Raw genomic sequence first — 17,253 nt, 5'->3', positions numbered from 1 at the left:
TTTTTCACCACATCTGAGGCAAATTCTGTCTCATAATTACACACTTTCACCTGTAGTAAAAGAAAAAACCAAACACAACAGACTTTCCATCTGTGCAGAGAAATCCAATTTATTTAAATAATCTCTGATCTGGGTCTTCTTGTACAAAAACAAATTCTTCAAGCGGGGTTTGGTGATTTGCTGGCCAGCAGCTTCTCTCACAGGTGTAAACCACAGCAGTTCCAAACTCCACCGACAGGTCTAAAACCAAAACAATAAAGGTCTGTCACGTGAAGGCATGAAAAGTGAGATAATCGGGGGCTATTGCTTATTGCTATATTTCAATCTTGGCCCATTCAGAAAATGTTTTTCATATTTGGTCTCCTCTGTACTTGTAGCATTTTCTATGCTTTCTCAAATCCTATGTAGCATTTTCTAATTTTAAAGACTTTAAAGCAAGCTGGCTCAGAATTTTCAAAGAGCTTCGTAAGCGTCTGCAATCTCATCTGACAATCTTCGTTGTTATCCAAGGCCTCATTTAAGAGGCAGTAAAGACAAATTACTCCCAAGCTGGCTAGAGAGCAAATGAAGTTGCGATCGTAGAGTCTCCGTAAAGCTGAGTTATGTATTTTGCTCAGTGAAATCTATAAGGGAAACAGAGCAGATTCTATAGAAACCACTCACTGTAGTTTAACCACGTCAGTGCCTGTGGGGAGCAAGAAACAATCCAAACTCCCTAACTTTACCAAGGAGGTGACTGTTCCTGGCTTTCACGCAGCCAAAGGCCATCACCTGAGTCACTCCGGAGCAGGCTGACCAGCGCCGGCATGAGCTGAAACTCAAATATTCTGCTGCTTCCACAGTGAGCACAGGCTGGAACGCCTTTGTCGATGTCGGCTGGAGGAGAGGTGATGAATAAAGGCTGGCCGCCCCATGAGTATCTAAGAGAAGAAAGGAAAAGTAATTACCATTATTATTATTTTTATTGAAATTTCATAGCAAAAATTACACACAGGCAACAGTGTTCAGGATTCTCTGAAGCCTCTGAACTTGCTTGAAGTAAAAAACATTGTTATGAGCCAAAATCGCTGCCTAAGCTTCAGAAGAGTCATTAAACAAAGAATAAAGACAGGGAGGGGTAAACACTTGGAGGGTCAACACTTGGAAAGTCTTAAGGAAAGCGCTGGATTTAAAGGAGACAAACACTTTGAGCTGACACCTCCAAAATATGCTGCACCCGACTCATTTCATCAAGAAAACTACAATTTCCTGAAAAACAGAACCCCAAGCAGTGGCAGTTAAAGGCACTCAGCATCAGAGCTGATGTTTTAGAAGAATGGAAAATTCAAAGAGCATAATGCTGCAAAGTGATAGACCTGCTGAAAAAAAGTTGTCTGAAAACGTTGCTTGCACTCTGCACGAGCACATTTTCTGTATAATCTTTGTTAGACAATTCATGAAAGTTTCTAATGTTTCTTATTTGTGCTTACTGAGACATAAGCAATGACAAAAAGGTGACAACATTTCAGGGACTGAAGTCTGCCCACACAGGCTCAGCAACAGCCCTCTTAGCAATTTTTATTTTTTATTAAGAAACAAAGCCACGTATCTATTTCCAATGAAACAGCCTATTTTGAGGTACCAACAATCCATGCCAACGCTCTGTTCCTCCCTGTTCCAACCAGACGATCAACACACCTCAGAATCTGCTCAGGACACACAGATATTCTTTTCATAAATTTATGGAACGTGTGGTCCCCGCTTTTGACTTCACTCTTCTCATATTTTTCATGACCACATTCACCTGCAAAACTATAAGAAAACAAGAAAAGAAACAAAATTTCCACTAAGGTTTTCAGTATGATATACATGCTTTAAATAAGTTACTATACATTCACATTAAATTATACTAAATACAGTGAAAAAAAAAACCCTGTACGTTTTAAATTAAGAGGCAATTCCTGCTTGAGGTTGCAAGTGAACTTTTTGCTTCTAGTTCTTCAGTTTCTGGTGGCTTAAAATTACTAACAGTGTTTTAAACTACCGCATGAGATTCAAATCCACCAGACACCTGCTTACTCTTTAAAAAAAATAAAAAAATCATTCCTTTAGTAACTTCTCGGGAGTTTTTCTAGTTTTTAAATTAAAGCGTTCCATGTAGATTCGGCAATTGAGAGTAGCTTTAGTTATAAAAAAATTCAATGCTGTCCACCATTCAGGAAAAGTCACTGTACATGTTAATATAATCAAAAAAGAAATGGTCTGGATCTAAGTGCCCACTCTGATCACCCAAGGTTAATACTTTTCAGTATTATATGTATATTCAGTATATTTTCAGTATCTACATTCAAATATTGTTTTTCAGACAGCCTTTACAAAATGTTTGGGAGTCTTACCATCATCCCAGGCTCTAGTCAAAATCACTAAGTAATTAAACTCTTAAAAATGCAACTGGAATATAAGGAAAGCTCTAGCCTTGTAAAGAAAACCACCAAACAACAGAAGGCAAGTGCTACAATAAAAATTCATGCCTTTTAGCACAAGGTGGTGTTTAAACCACACTGGTTTGGTTTCAGAGGCTGACGTTCCACCGCTCTGTGTGGAGCCCAAGGACTTTCCAGCTGCTCAGTCACTCAGAAATAGATGTCTCTCTGAATAACTCCAAATTTGACAGAACTGGGTGCATCGTTGTGTTCTCCCAGCAAAGTAACTACACACCAACGATTCCTGAAGGACCCAGTTAGGAACAAAAAGCACTCAGATTTAGTGAGTCAGACTTAGGTTACCAGTCAGCATTCAGGAAACTACCTGATCCCTTCAGTTCCAGCATGAAATCCAGACCCGTTCTCACCTTTCTGACATCAACTGCTCCAGATCAACCCCCTCTCTCTGCTGATACTCCCTCAGCAGCTCATCCGCGTGCTCTGTGTCAGGGTGACCAGCGTAGTCTTCCTCATCCACAACGCTAATGTAGAAGGGCTGAAACACGGGATCTGAACCAGACGTGGCCATTCCCGTTCCCTCGCTGAGGAGAGGATGCGTATTCAGGGAACCTGTCCCGTCCGTGGCCTCGGACAAGCGAAGCTGCTGGAACTGGGACGTGCACTCCACGTCTCCGGAGAAGGAGCTGCTCACTGCTTCACTGAGGCCGAGCAGCTGAAGGGAGGCACAGGCAGGAGATTCTGCTCCATCACAGACTCCCCAGTCATCCGCTTCCTCACACCAGTCCTTCGCAGCAAAGGTCGGGTCTTGTTTCTGAGAAGAACAAAAAAAGAAAAACACAACAAAGGAAAAAGAACATCATCAAGATCATCCACCCTCACGCACTTCAAATACCGTCCCGTAACAGGTAAGAAAACTGAACCCTTGACCTAACACTTCATGTTATTTCACCCATTTTCTACACAGCGGCAGTTACCAGCACACCCACGTTTATTCTTCACAACAGCGCGGCTACAGCAAAAAAACACCTCACGCTGGAGAAACAGAGCAAGAATTCACTGGTTTTTTGAAGGGCCTCCGTACATCGCATTGCCGTGCCTCGGCTGCTGGCACCACCACTGCCAGCAGTTTGGGGACGTGTATCTGAAGCACAGTTACTGCACCACGACCAAGCTCAAAGGGCAGAATGAGGAGGAGAAATAATAATAATCATAACAGCAACAACAACGACGATAACGCCATCATTTTATAAGGGTATAAGACCATTTACCACAGACTAAAATTCCCCATTGCAAGTGCAGGGCTGAAGGAACACCTTCTGCCTGTCACCGCTACTCTGAGCGCCGTCCCCCTCTCTCAATCTTCTGAAACCAACACGCAGTTTTGCTTCACAAGCAAAAATACCAGAAGTACATTAACAATAACTGAGTCAGATTAATTAAAACTGATGATAAAATTTCAAAAATCTATTTAGATTAGAAAAGAAAGAAAACACCTTAAAGATCCCAACCTAAACAGTACGGCACCATCCTTTAAAGCTGAAAAATAACCTTTAGGTAGCTCAAGTAATTAAATATCAATTCTGACCTCACGGTTCGACCACAATCTCCACTTTAAAACAAGTTAATCTTCGAGTAAACGACGTGTAGTACTCACGGACTCAACAATTCCACGACCACGACTTCTCCTCATAACCACATACGTGACTCGGAACTAGCACACAGCACAGCTTCTCGAGGAAGGTCAGGGTTACTTACACAAGCACATAAAAGGTGCGAAACTCATCCAACTGGACTGCATTTTTATTTCCAAACCCTCTCCACACAGCACAGTGAAACAAAGGACACAGCCCTCGTGTTGAGGCTTAACCCCAGCCGGCAGCCAGGGCCACGCAGCCGCTCGCTCACCCCCCCCTTTGGGACGGGGGAGGGAATCGGAAGAGTAAAAGTGAGAAAAAACTCGTGGGTTGAGATAAAGAGGGTCTAATGGGTAGAGCAAAAGCCATGCACGAGCAAAGCAAAGCGAGGAATTAACTCCCTGCTCCCCGTGGGCAGGCGGGGGCCCAGCACCCCCAGGGAAGCCGGGCTCCATCACCCGTCTGGGTGACTCGGGAAGATCAATGCCATCGCTCCCAGTGTCCCTCCCCCCTTCCTTCTTCTTCCCCCGCTCTATATATTGACCGTGACGTCCCACGGCAGGGAATATCCCCGTGCCCACCTGGGGTCAGCTGTCCCGGCCGCGTCCCCTCCCAGCCCCCCGTGCCCCCCAGCCCATCGCTGCCGGGGTGAGGCGCACAACAGCCCTTGAGAGCCCCGCAACAGCCGGAGCCCACCGCGCTGTCACCCCCTCCCCACCCCGCTCCGCGCACAGCCAACCCCCTCCCGGCCGCCCCCCCGGCGGACGGCGGGACCTGTTTCAGGCTGGAATCCCGGGGTCTCTTTTCCTCCGCCGGCAAACACTGGGAGCGCAGCACCTTCCAGCTTGGGGGCGCCGTGCAAAGAGAGCAGAGTCAGGCACGGCACCGGGCCGGGGGGCGGCGGCGGGGGCGGGGGACCGGGCCCTCACCTGCGGGGCGCCCCCCGGCAGCCCTCCCGGCCGCAGGCGAAGACGTTGGCCAGGCGGTGGAAGGGGGAGCCCTCCCGCGGGCAATACACCTGCACCAGCTGGGCCAGCGCCCCCCCGCAGGCCCCGCAGCGCGGCGCGGCCGCCCGCACCGAGGGGGCCCAGTCCTGAAACACCGACACCGCCGCTCAGGGGAGCGCCCCGGGGCCGGGCGCGGACCCTACACCGCCGCCCCCCCCCCCTTCCCCGTCCCTACCGGGGAGCCCCCCAGCTTGCTGGTGGCCCAGGCGGGGGCCTGCCCGGCCCCCCGGCACGGCCCCCACATGGCGGCATCGCGCAGCCCCAGCAGCACGGGCGGCCCGGCCGCCATCATGGCACCGCCCCCGCCCCGCCCCCCGCGCTACGGCGGCCGCCGGAGGACACACGGCGCCGCAGCCCCGAACGCCGCAGGAATCGCGTCCCTAACTCTGCTCAAGGGCCATAAATAATCGTGAAAGAATCATTTCGCGAGCCCGGATTCCGGCCGGGAAGGGCTTTCAAGGCCAGGCTGGATGGGGCTTGGAGCAACCTGGTCTGGTGGGAGGTGTCCCTGCCCAGGGCAGGGGGTTGGAACTGGATGATCTTTAAGGTCCCTTCCAACCCAAACCATTCTGTGATTCCCTCACGGAAACCATCCTGTGCGGTGACAGAGGGGTCACACAGTTTGGGGTTGGGCGTTTAGTTGGACTGGGATGATGCTGAAATTCGTGAAAGTGCACGGGATTGTCTTAATAGACAGATAAACCAAGTGACCAGAAGTCGGAGCTGGTGCTTCAGCGTTACTTAGAGTCACAGAATCATGGAATCGTTTAGGTTGGAAAAGACCTTTCAGATCATGGAGTCCAACCATCAACCCAGCACTGCCCAAACCCCCCCGGACCCATGTCCCTCAGCACCACGTCTGCCGGGCTTTTAAATCCCTCCAGGGATGGTGACTCCACCACTGCCCTGGGCAGCCTCTGCCAAGGCTTCACAACCCTTTCCGTGAAGAAATTTTCCCCAATATCCATCCTAAACCTCCCGTGGGGCAACGTGAGGCTGATTCCCTTGTCCCATCGCCTGTTCCTTGGGAGAAGAGACCGACCACCCCCCTGGCTACACCCTCCATCAGCTACGAGTAATTAACACTGGAAGCTGGTGCTTCGGTGTTACATGTTGCAGCTCTGCTTGGCAGGGAGAGGTTTGTAGGAGCTGAAGGGGGGATTTCATGGATATCTGCCCCATTCTCCCAGTCAGCAATGCCTGCTGCTCTCCCTATGCTTAAGGAGAACAGAATTTGAATAATCTGGCTGTGATTACACCTTCGTTATTTTACATACTGTTTTTTTCAGCTTTCTTAGTGTTGACCTGAAGAAATCACCCAAATGACCTATTTTTAGTGATGATGTGTAATGCCAAAGGTGACTAAGCTTCAGGCCTTGTCCTGAGTTTCCCTTACACAATTTTAGTTCCGCACAAGAATTTAACCCTGGATGCCCACGACAGAGGGCGACTCGTTAACCATTTCCTGACTGCAGCTTCTTGGGGCTGGGTGAGTAGCAGGGTTGAGGGGGTTCACGGGGTAAGATTGCAAAGGGACTGCCAAGCCAGCGCCGCGGGAGGGAAAAACTGGTTATGGCAGCGGGTGGAACGGCTTCTAACAAAAGCTCGGTTCGGCTAAAGGGAGAGGTTTCTCAATGACTGCGTTTCCTAGAAAGGTTTGATAAATGCTGTGTGACTCGCTCCAGAAGGCAGCCCTTCCCTCTTTAATTAAAAGACCAGCCAGCTGCTGGAAGCACCTTGCTGGTGACAAAGGTGACATGAAGGACCGTGCAAAGCTGGCCAGTGGCATTTTTGCCACTTTAGCTCTCCTGTCTGGTATTTGTGAGCCTGCATGGTTCATAGCCCTTCCCAGGGGGAAAAAATAAAAGGCGTTAATTGTTTACATTCCTGTGATGAGTGCGCTTCTACCCTGAAAGGGGTGGTAGGGAATGTTCCTGTTGAGATTCGTCAGGTGTTCAAGTGCACTGTCGTGAAGTCTTGCTGAAGCCAAGCAAGTGTCACAGAGGTTTGCTTCACGTCATCTTAGTCTCAGGGAGGGATTTATTCTGTCTTGGAAAACAAAGCAGAGCGCTAGCTACCGTTTTTTGGAGTTATGCTTACCCTCCCTCTTGCTATTTTTTCCTTTGAGCACTGAACCACTGCAGTGAATCAGGTTCCTCACACCCAGAGCAATTGCAATTCTCTGCAATCAGCGTGACAAAAGACAGACAATTTTCTTACATTAACTGTGCCGCTTCCTCCTCCCTGGGCAGCGCTTTCTTCAGCAACCGAGTGACAGGGAACAGTCGTCAGCCACACCGTGCTGGGAATGCTAAGGGATACGGCAGAATTCCTAACTAAAGACAGGAGTTGTGCTTCTCGTAAAAGCCGTGACATAAATGAGTTACATCAGTAAAGCTGTTACATAAATTCATGCAAAATAGTGAGTATTTGCAGGTTTGAACAAAGCAGCGTCACAAATGGGTGTGCAGATGGGACTCTTTTCCATGGGAAGCATCAACATGTGGAAAGCCACAATATTAAAAGGTGCATAATAATGTTGAGTACCATTAAAGTAGTAAAATGTGGAACAATATACATTTTTAAATGACTTACTTCAGCTTGTTTTTCAGGACAGTCAGTTATGAGAGCTCTGGCTCCAACTCCCCTCCTCCCTGAGACAGCCCAGTGGAACAAACCCTTTGCAGAGGAGAAATGACTGGAAAAGCGGGAAGGGCACACAACAAACCTACTTGGTCACCAACTTAGAGAGGCAATTATAGAAATTACATATAATTAAAACATTTTTAAAAAAGATTTAGTGTTCTATTGACAGAATGTGAAAACCAGAGCAACATCAGCAGTTCTTGCTGAAAATTATCAACTAAATATACTGCTAAGAATCTCTTCAAATACAGGTGCAGAGTACGTGCATTTGTATTTAATGCACATGTACTCTTACCTTGAGCCGAACTGGTTATCCCTATGAGGTGATCATTAATATTACAGATATAAAATAAAATGCGGTTTGGAGCATAACGTAGGAGTCCGGTACCTAAAGGTAACCTGTATGTTTTGGCCCTAATATTATTCCTTTCTCAACTTTTTGAGTTTTGAAAGTTTGAAAGCTTTATATTTGGGGTTTTAAAGTAGAGAGATTGACAGAACGCTTCTTCCACACACTCAGAAGCTACTTTGTAGTAGCAGTATGGTCAAACTGGTACTTAATGATGGCTTTTTGCGAGTCGTGGTAACAACTGGTGGGTTTTTTGCAAGTTACGGACAAAACTGCAGAAAAGGGGGAAGCCAGGCAGAGGCTCGGTACAGATCACACTGCTCGAGGTCCAGCAGTGTGTAAAAGCAAATCCAAGTCCTGCCAGCGACGCCTCCAGCCAGGAAATCGCAAATTCCTTGCCAGGAAGGGCTGGAGAGCAGATAATCACACCACAGAACAGTCCGTGGAAACCCTAGAGCCTTGGGACTTGGGTCCCGCACGGAAAGCTGGAAAATTCACCTCCGAAACCCTTGAGGCTGAAGAAAGAAACTGGGCACATTTCTGGCTTCTTGGTTGTGATTTAACCTCTTGGAATTAGCCTATATTAGTTAAGTGAAAGAAAAGGAAGTTCAAAATAAAAAAAAAAAGTCAAAAGCAACATTTATTTATAACAGTTTACAAAACAAGAAAACAAGTGGAGATTTCTCTGTCCTCATTTGACAGATGTCAAGCCCACCTCACAGATGGATTTTGATGGATATTCTGCTCCCCATAAGCTATTTCCAATTAAAGGAAGTGGAAAGAGGCTGTAAGGATGGCAACTGACCATTCCCTTCTGAAAGAAGAGGGGAATATGCATATAACATATTCTGACACTTATATTCTGTACAGATTATTTCTTACAGATTTCAATATTTTTGCCAATTTCCCCCTCATTCCCCCTTCTCCCAGGAGCATTACTCAGTTTTGATACCCACTGAGTAGATATGATGGTCTTTTTTGAACCTGAAAGACTGGGGGCTTTTTCTGCTTGCTTCATTAAATAGCCATTTTTAGTCCCATAAACATTCCAAATCCCCCTTGATTCTCTCTTTTCACTGTGATCATGACAAGATACATAATAGTGAATTAGAAGGTGATCATTAAACTCTGCATCCTGACAAACTCATTTTGCTTGACTTTTTACTTCGGGTTTTAAACACAAACTGTACCCTCCCCAACTCTTATAAATCTGTGTGTTCTCTCCTTTCATTCATCATTTGTTTTGTGAGCTCTGTCCAAAACTCCATTTTCTGTTCTTTCAATTTCTTTGCTGCCTTTTGCATTAGGTCTATTTCCAGGTATCTTTCCTCCAGGTCATACTGAGGCCAATGGACCAAGCCTTCTCCATTGGGATTTCTGGAAATAATAGAATGAAAAGTTAGTTTTCCAGTTTCCTATTGATTGTGCTCTGGCTGCTCAGGCTGAGTGCACCTCAGAAAACTAACACCAGCTCACAGTACGTGATTCCAGTATCTGAATAGTTAGATGTTTTTTATCAAAATGCTTATCAGTGGAATAGTAAATGTTTAATAATTACTGTTACTTTTGTATCTAAAACTCCATTGCAGATGGAGTAATAGCTCTTGGATTATTTTTTTCCTTTTTTGGTCTGCAGGTTCATATAAAAGGTTTATCTTGCAATCACTAAGAATAATTTGCTTCAATATTTATCTTAAATTATGCCAAATCTGCAGGAACCACCACGTAACTTTCTGTTATGTTTCAGGCAGCACAGACAAAACTCGAGCTGTGATTAGCATCATGATTCTCACCCATTTCTAGCAAAGTTGGTCCAGTATCTCATAACGGTTCTACTAAGTTCATTTTCCTCTTCTGTAGCATGCCCTGCAAAGTGAGAGATGAAATGGCAACATTAAAGACTAAATAATGGAAAAAGCAGTCCCTATATTTATTCCAACAGACTGTAACCCGTTCTGCTTTTTCCTCTGGGCGACAGGAGTTTTACCTGAGCAGAGCCCCAGGAGAGAACTGCAGATGAATGATTTCATGAGAAGTAACTACTACTAAAGACAGAAAGTGCTTACGTTTATTTCAATGTTTCTAAAAGAGAAAGTCTATTCTAAAAGCCCTTCAGTAAATAAAAACTAACAATAATGATGTTTTAAAAGGACTACTTTATTAAGCATGGATACATCACCGGCTAAGAACGGCTTTCCAAAGACAAAGGCAATCTCATCTCCATGATCTGCTTTTACAAACTCCGGTACAACACCAGCCGCTGAACTTGGCCGATGCTGAAATTCATAAAGGTAGACTGGGTTGCCAGCATCTGGTAGAAAACACACAGAAGAGTGTTAGTTTAAGAGCTGAAAATACCTGCCACCAAAGATGATAAGCTTTCATTACAAGGTATTTTGATAAAATGAAAACACTATCAGTTCTTTGGCTAATGAAGTGCAATGCAAACAGTCCATAAACACACCCAGGATGGAATTCCACATTTCTTCTGGCAGATGCTGGGTTAGAGACTCACCTCTATGGTATCGAGCCACTTCAATGGCCGAGACCACAAACAAAGGGTCTCCTATTGCATCAAGAAGGCCATCCCGCACCTGAGCACGGTTTTCTGCATTCTCTATGTATTCGTTGTATACTCTGTCAACAACTTCAGAAGTAATACCCTAAAATTAACAACAAAAATACTTCTTATCAGGATGATGAGTATTATAAAGAGTAGCAGCGCTAATTGAGCATGCCATCTGTGTGTCCCTGGCTAAGCCCCAAACGTTACTTTCTTTCAGAGAAAACCCTCAGCTGTGCCAGAGTGTGGCTCAGGGCTCAGAATTGGGAGTTATAAATGTTCTCAGGGAAAAGAGGTTTGCAAGATCTAAAGATCAAACGTCTTTAGCTAAACATCAGTCAGCGATAAATAGATACTGTAGTCTGCTCTCACTTCAGCGGAAACAACCCTCTTAAGAGACAAGAAATCCTGTTGGACTTCATCAAATTCGTTTACTGTTGTAGATGGCTGTAATTTACGCCCTTTCAGAACAAATCTGGGCTCTGCCTTTCCGAGTTCTGTGACACTGAATGATCCATTGCAAGCACTGGCCATGTTTAGAAAGTTCTTAATTCTTACTCATTAATCTGCATTTTTCTGTATTTAGTAGTTTCAGGAGAGCACAAAGGAAGCAGAAGGCTGAGAGGTTTGTAAATTACAGGGAAGCAAAACCTCAAGATGCCTAAACATAGGTCTCTCAGTGCCACTTTAAACACCTCAGGTTATCCTTTCTAGTCTCCAGCTACTGCTTTGGGACGGCATGTTCTACAGATCTTGTGTCATACCTGCGGGTACCATGCATGTCCTGGATACCCTAGAGTATCGAAAATGTCACCAGGGATCTATGTTTAGGTACCTGAATCACTCCAAGATTTCCACAGAACTCCTTCTTAAAAAGAGGGGCATTTGGGATAGAAATTTAGGGTGTATTTTCAATTGCTAGTAGGAATCCACCATGTCTGCTGCCCTTTACTGCCCCATGCTAGGAAGGTGTCCAACAGGACAAAGTTTGCCTCTAGAAAACACCCCTCCAGGAGTACAAACATAGAACCAGACCAGTGAAGAAGCATCACTGGGTTATTCTGAAAATGGTCTCTTACCTTCAGTGATAATGCTAAGGAGCTCTGTAAAATTTGACGTGCAACATCTTTATCCAGACCATCTGCGTAAGCAGGGAATTTCATTGCCTGCACGATACAGTGAATCATATTTATTAGAAAGCCTTATATTAACAACATGATATCCAAATAGCAACATTATGAGTCTCTTACCATAGGAAGTACCCATCCAAATTCACAGTTATTTACTCCTATGATATATGGGACTGCATTGATCACTTTTTCAGATAGTAATTGCCTGGGACTCTTTGGAAAAAATTTACCATCTGCAGATGCACTGATGAACAGGGAAGGCTGGAAAAGAAAGCAAAGCTTCATTAATACATGAATTTTGCTTCTAGAAAAAATTTTCAGGTTTTTACTGCAGTTCCAAAGCAAAACAAAATGAAGTGCCAAGTGAAAATACAGGAAGTAATAGCATTGATGCTATTGATCTCTAAATTTGCTCAGACAGATTTTCTGCACCAGGCAGAAGATTCTGTGGAGATTAGCATTATATTTGTAATGCTTGTGAAACAGAGGTGATGATGTCCAATTTACATGTCCTCTTAGTTCAGTCCTATTATGGATGTGTGGAGGAGTAGTGGGAAAACTATCTTCTGTGTTGAAACTGCACAGCAACATGGAAGCCAGCACTGTGATAAGAAATTTTAAGTAGGATATAATATATTATATTAATTAATTTTCTGATTCTCCGGGAGAAACTGCGACATTTCATATAATCTTTTCCTTCCCCTGGTAGAGCATGACAGCAAAACACAAGTAGCTCAAAGTCCATGCAGAATGAGAGGGCAGTAACCTGTTCACAGTTTTCAGGTGAGCTATAGCATAGCTGCAGTGTGGTCAAATCCTGAAAAGACCAAAAAAGTCAGATGTTACATTCACTTCAAGTTCTCCTAATATTGCCACACACAAATAGCACACTCTGTTACGAAAAAATTTGAAATGCCAATTCAATGCAAGCAGTATAGTTCCACCTACCATTTTTAGTGTTGCCTGTATTATCTCTTCTTCCGTTTTTCCTCTTAAGCATTCAACCATTGCAGCTGAACTGGATTTTTCGCAGCCAAAGGCAGTAGCGATTCTCTGCAATGGATAAAAACACTCACTTTTGCACACACTTCCCATGGAAGGCTCTATGTGCCACCCAGCCCGAGTGCAGCAGGGGGGTGTCTAAACTTCTGCACAGGGATCACCAGAGCCAGAGCTGTCCCAGTGCAGAGGCAGAGAACTGGAAAATCTCATAGCCCTTCACACTGTGGGCTGAGCACAAGGGCTAAATATACACCTCCAAAATATTTTGATCCAGAAATAGACCAAGATAGCCCTTCTGGTAAAAAACACACTGGGCTGAGAAGGCAGGAGGATGACAGGAAGGAGTTAGACCGCTCATCATAATGCTGCCTCTTTTATATCCAGATTATCAAATCTAGGTTCCTGGAAGCTGTTTCTTGTAGTTGGGAGAAAAAAAAAAAAAAAAAAAAAAAAAAAAAGAGGGTTGAAGTCAGCTCGTCTTTTCAATTATGAACAAATTGAATAAAGTCTTGTTTATTTGCACATGACGGGCATCAAAACAGGAGGGGAAGAGAAGAGTATTCAGCATCTGGTGCCATTTTCCAGCAAAAAATTACAGCTCAACTTTTCTTGAAGGCAGTATACGTTATAGCACTCCTTTACATTTCACAGTTCTTCCCTGCTTTTTCTCTTCTCTTCCTTTGTCTTTTGCTTTCACTCAGACATATGTGGATATTTGGGTATATGAAAATTAAACATGAGTTATGTGCACACAGAAATGCTGTGTCTAATGACTGTGGTTGTAGTTTCACAAGAGAAAAATACCTGGTTTTACATTTTGGAATAAACAGTTTAAGATATGAAAAAACTACCTGGAAAGATACTTTAAATATCACAAAATACCCACTCGTGCATCTTCCTCAGGCTGGTCAGTGAACAAGACCCTGATTGCAGTTCCACTCTCTGAAATGGCCTTATGGAACAAGCCCTTCGCCAGGGGAGATAAGACCTGTAAAAAGGCAAGAACAAGCATCTCAAGCACGACAAGCATTATGTTCTGACCACTGGCTTGGAATTCCAGTCTCGGGAATAACCATTTCAAACATTTTGAAAACAACTTTCTCTCACTGACTTTTCAGGCAATTATTAAAAATTAACATGTATGATGTTTTGGGTATTTTTTTTCCCCTAAGTCATTACAATTTTATATTACTGTGAACTTACAAGAGCAGAAACGCTGATTCCTCCTGCAGATTCTCCAGCGATAGTGACGGATCCTGGATCTCCTCCAAAATGTATGATATTTTCCTGAATCCACTGAAGAGCTGCTACTTGATCCAAATACCCCCAGTTCCCTCGGGCATGCTTATCACCGGTGCTGTGGAGAAACAATAGATTTGTTTAAATGCTCCATGAAAGAAAAAAGACAGAGAAAAATACAGTCTGTGGCATAAGAAATCATCTGCCGTTTTCTACCCAGACCTTCTCTACCCAACTGAAAATAAACGGCTCAGAAAGCGTTGAGACTGGAGCAGCAATCCAGCAAGAACAGACTTGGAAACTGACTTGGGACCTGTAAATTGTTCCCAACTGTTGCACATAGTTTCCTTGCAGTATTCTGCACGTCTCCTCACAAAGGCTTTGGACACATAATTTTGGAAGTCACTTAGCAAAAACAGAGGCAAAATATCTTACCTGAAATACCCAACAATACCTAATCTGTACTGAATTGTTACAACCACCACATTGTCAAAAGCCGCTAACGCTGAGCCGTCGTATGATGAAGCTGCTCCAAAAACTAATCCACCTCCATGGATCCATACAAAGACCTGCAAAGACACGACCAGAAACAACCCAGCACAGGTAAGAGCCCCCAGTGATAAAAACTCAATGTAAACTAAAATAGAACATTGTGTGCTGTTTCCCTCTGGACTCTTTCAGATTACATTTCACAAATGCTAGAAATCTTTCGAATATGAATCTCCAGTCTTACAAAATGGCTTTGATTTTATTAAATACTTACATTAGACCAGCGCCCTGTGACTTTTCACAGGTTATATAGAGGATATCAAACATTACCTAGCTAAAATGTCAATAAAATTTTATTTGTAAAATAGGATTTTGTGTATCTTGTGAACCTCAGCAAGTATTTACTGGGGCAAAGCATGCAACTTCATCATCATCATAAAACTGCACCTGTAAGTCTGCAGACAGTACAGGTTGTAGGTTTGCTGTATAATAATTTTGCTAGAGGTTTTAGAATGATTTTGCTTACAGGCAGCTTCTCCTGTTTTTCTGTAGAAACGGGTGTGTACACATTGAGGTATAAGCAATCTTCAGACATGTCGAGAAGAACTTTTTCTTTTCTGTTAGTAATAATGTCTGAAAAAAACTGTCCTTGCACTTTATCCTGTAGACACCTGAATAAATGAGAAAAAAACCCAAGCAATAGAAATAACTAAAACCTCAAAGCTATGAAATGTAGCTTTTTTGTACTTCCACAATAAAGTGCAAACTAGAAACCAATCTCTAGTACATTTCTTGGCAACAGATTGTTTGCAACAGAAAACAAACATAAAATATTTTTTCTACTTTTAATATATTTTCTTCCTTTGAGCTGGCATTAAGGAGATCCGTAAAAAGGAGGCATAGTCTACAGCAGCACACAGACATGCAGATATAATTTTGCATGTTTCAAAATATTACAGAAATATACCTGCAAATACACATGGCTACGAATTACTTCAATGAAGACACAAATTAGTTATTTTACATCTCCAAGAGCTTTTTGTATTGTAATGGTAGGTATTAGGCTCAAGGCACTAAACAAGGGCATTACCACAAACGGAGTAAGACATTTGCAATATAGAGTAGACTTGGTCTGTGTTTCTTATGTGTCCTATTAAGCATTTTTTTCTTCTACTATTTAATTCCAACATTTCCTCGGCTTCTTTCTGGTTTTGCTCCAAAGCTACATAGTTTATAAACATTGCTAAGTAATGGCCAAATGCTCCCAAACCAGAACATTATAGGCAAAGCGCTGGTCCATATTAGTTCATCACTGATGCCCATTAGATAAGAGTTTTTAGCAAAAAGAGCAGTTTATAAGGATGTCTGTAGAAATGCATTCATTTTATCAGCTGCAGGTGGTAACAAGATGGCACCAAGGAATTTATCATGTGGCTTTTGATCCCCTGTACATCAGTGTCCTGGAATTGCATATAATATAAAATTATTAAAAAGGTTAATGGCTTTGCATTGTCTTACATTGGCGGGTAGGAGGTGGCATCTCTGACACCTTTCCATGGCTCAGGTGGCTGGGGCTCAGAAAACCTCAGTGGCCCAACTGGAGGCTTTGCAAAAGGAAGTCCCAAAAAGACATTTATGCTCCTCTCAGCTGTGTCTACTTTGAATTGGTACCCTCGGACTGTCCCATATTTGGTCACCACTTCTGGCTGCTCTGCTTTTTGTCCTGGGGGATGTGAGCACAAAGTCACATAATTGGCCTATTTGTAAGTATTTGCCAGAATTCTAAGAGCTTTAGCTACTTAAATATATACCTTTTGTTTGCTTAACAATTCATTTTCCTACATAAGGCTTCAACAATGCTAATCAGTATAGCTGACATATTTCAGCCTTCATCTGATTGCTTTGTACATATAATCTCCCTTGGGTATATGGTATGTATTGCCCTACTATCCACACACATCAGTAATTGCATATAGATCTTAATCCTTTCTGATCCAGGTTGTTAGTTAAAAGTCCAGTAGACTGCTCTCATTAAGAAAAGCCATTTCCTTTTTAAGAAAAGATCTGTGAATAAGCAAAAGATATTCCGGACCCTTGACAGTATGTACAGCCAAAAGAAAAAGCTTCTAAGAGATCTGAAAACAGTCTGGCATACACAAACACCGCTAACATTTAGGTAAGATTAATTTTAAGATCAGTGTCAAAGTTCCCAATACCGAATTACAAATGCGGAAGAGCGGACTGCTCTGCCTCCGCAGACAGGACTTTGGGACAGGAATTTGATTTCGCAAAGAAGGCAAATAAGACAAATGACTGAAAACAGATCACAAAAAGAAATTAAGAACTATTTTCTATGCAGACTTAATTTCTGTGCAGCAAGGCTGGGTGCCCAGCTCCTCCGATAGAGCCGGGGTTTCCCCAGGTAAGCAAGCTGCACGTGTGTTCTGTTGTCCCCTTACAGAAGGCAATAAACACCCCTAAACCTTACCAGTAGCGACAAGCGCTGCAGCCCCAATGGTGAGAATCAAGGACAGCAGCGACGCGTCCTTTCCACTTGCCATTTTGCAAGCCGGTCACATATTTACCTCCTAAGCGCGTTGCCTTATATACTCAGTTAAGTATAACTCTTGCGCAAGGCAAACACTGATTAGGAAAAGTAATACTTGGGCTGTGAGCCAAGCCCTCCCTGCCTGTAAGTCCCTGCTTCGGGGGGAGGAGACCTCCTGCCTTGCAGGGTGGCCCCACCAGTGTCCCCAGAGCTCTTCGTAAAA

The 17,253-nt window shown here is 43.7% G+C and overlaps 2 protein-coding genes across 5 annotated transcripts; both read right to left on the bottom strand.

The window, feature by feature from the left end:
- Positions 1 to 85: 85 nt before the first annotated feature.
- On the bottom strand, positions 86 to 5,367 carry PDCD2L (programmed cell death 2 like). 3 transcript variants are annotated; one of them, XM_074157966.1, is made up of 7 exons: positions 5,240 to 5,356; positions 4,987 to 5,150; positions 4,832 to 4,901; positions 2,831 to 3,234; positions 1,678 to 1,791; positions 772 to 920; positions 86 to 240 (listed from the first exon to the last, which is right to left on the bottom strand). In XM_074157966.1, the coding sequence occupies exons 1-7, from the start codon at positions 5,354 to 5,356 to the stop codon at positions 110 to 112; spliced, it is 1,149 nt and encodes a 382-aa protein (XP_074014067.1). In that variant the 3' UTR covers positions 86 to 109. The 3 variants fall into 3 exon arrangements, with proteins under 3 accessions (XP_074014067.1, XP_074014068.1, XP_074014069.1); XM_074157967.1 differs by lacking the exon at positions 4,987 to 5,150 and having other exon boundaries at positions 5,240 to 5,359; XM_074157968.1 differs by lacking the exons at positions 4,832 to 4,901; positions 4,987 to 5,150 and having other exon boundaries at positions 5,240 to 5,367.
- Positions 5,368 to 8,557: 3,190 nt separating this feature from the next.
- LOC141471430 (fatty acyl-CoA hydrolase precursor, medium chain) lies at positions 8,558 to 17,104 on the bottom strand. 2 transcript variants are annotated; one of them, XM_074157964.1, is made up of 14 exons: positions 16,971 to 17,104; positions 16,001 to 16,205; positions 15,009 to 15,153; positions 14,429 to 14,562; positions 13,958 to 14,111; positions 13,641 to 13,742; positions 12,701 to 12,805; positions 12,519 to 12,569; positions 11,873 to 12,013; positions 11,702 to 11,788; positions 10,575 to 10,722; positions 10,239 to 10,370; positions 9,853 to 9,925; positions 8,558 to 9,436 (listed from the first exon to the last, which is right to left on the bottom strand). In XM_074157964.1, exons 1-14 carry the CDS (start codon positions 17,041 to 17,043, stop codon positions 9,262 to 9,264), a joined length of 1,725 nt encoding a protein of 574 aa, XP_074014065.1. In that variant the 5' UTR covers positions 17,044 to 17,104; the 3' UTR covers positions 8,558 to 9,261. The 2 variants fall into 2 exon arrangements, with proteins under 2 accessions (XP_074014065.1, XP_074014066.1); XM_074157965.1 differs by lacking the exon at positions 12,519 to 12,569 and having other exon boundaries at positions 16,971 to 17,055.
- Between the last annotated feature and the right edge of the window lie 149 nt (positions 17,105 to 17,253).

This window comes from Numenius arquata, chromosome 13 (genome assembly GCF_964106895.1).
Source record: "Numenius arquata chromosome 13, bNumArq3.hap1.1, whole genome shotgun sequence".
In the NCBI taxonomy this organism is placed as follows: domain Eukaryota; kingdom Metazoa; phylum Chordata; class Aves; order Charadriiformes; family Scolopacidae; genus Numenius; species Numenius arquata.
The sequence above is the reverse complement of the archived record's forward strand: the minus strand, read 5'-3'. Positions and strand labels throughout refer to the sequence as shown.

What these genes read in the sequence shown, in the direction of transcription:
- PDCD2L (XM_074157966.1), bottom strand. Translation starts at nt 5,356, where the DNA reads ATGATGGCGGCCGGGCCGCCCGTGCTGCTGGGGCTGCGCGATGCCGCC. An exon ending in GCAAGCTGGGGGGCTCCCCG is followed by an intron (nt 5,151 to 5,239) that starts GTAGGGACGGGG and finishes TCGGTGTTTCAG; the next exon opens with GACTGGGCCCCCTCGGTGCG. An exon ending in GAGCAGTTGATGTCAGAAAG is followed by an intron (nt 1,792 to 2,830) that starts GTGAGAACGGGT and finishes GTTTTCTTATAG; the next exon opens with TTTTGCAGGTGAATGTGGTC.
- LOC141471430 (XM_074157964.1), bottom strand. Translation starts at nt 17,043, where the DNA reads ATGGCAAGTGGAAAGGACGCGTCGCTGCTGTCCTTGATTCTCACCATT. An exon ending in AGCCTGAGGAAGATGCACGA is followed by an intron (nt 12,806 to 13,640) that starts GTGGGTATTTTG and finishes TATCCATTGCAG; the next exon opens with AGAATCGCTACTGCCTTTGG. An exon ending in AGTGGCTCGATACCATAGAG is followed by an intron (nt 10,371 to 10,574) that starts GTGAGTCTCTAA and finishes GTTTTCTACCAG; the next exon opens with ATGCTGGCAACCCAGTCTAC.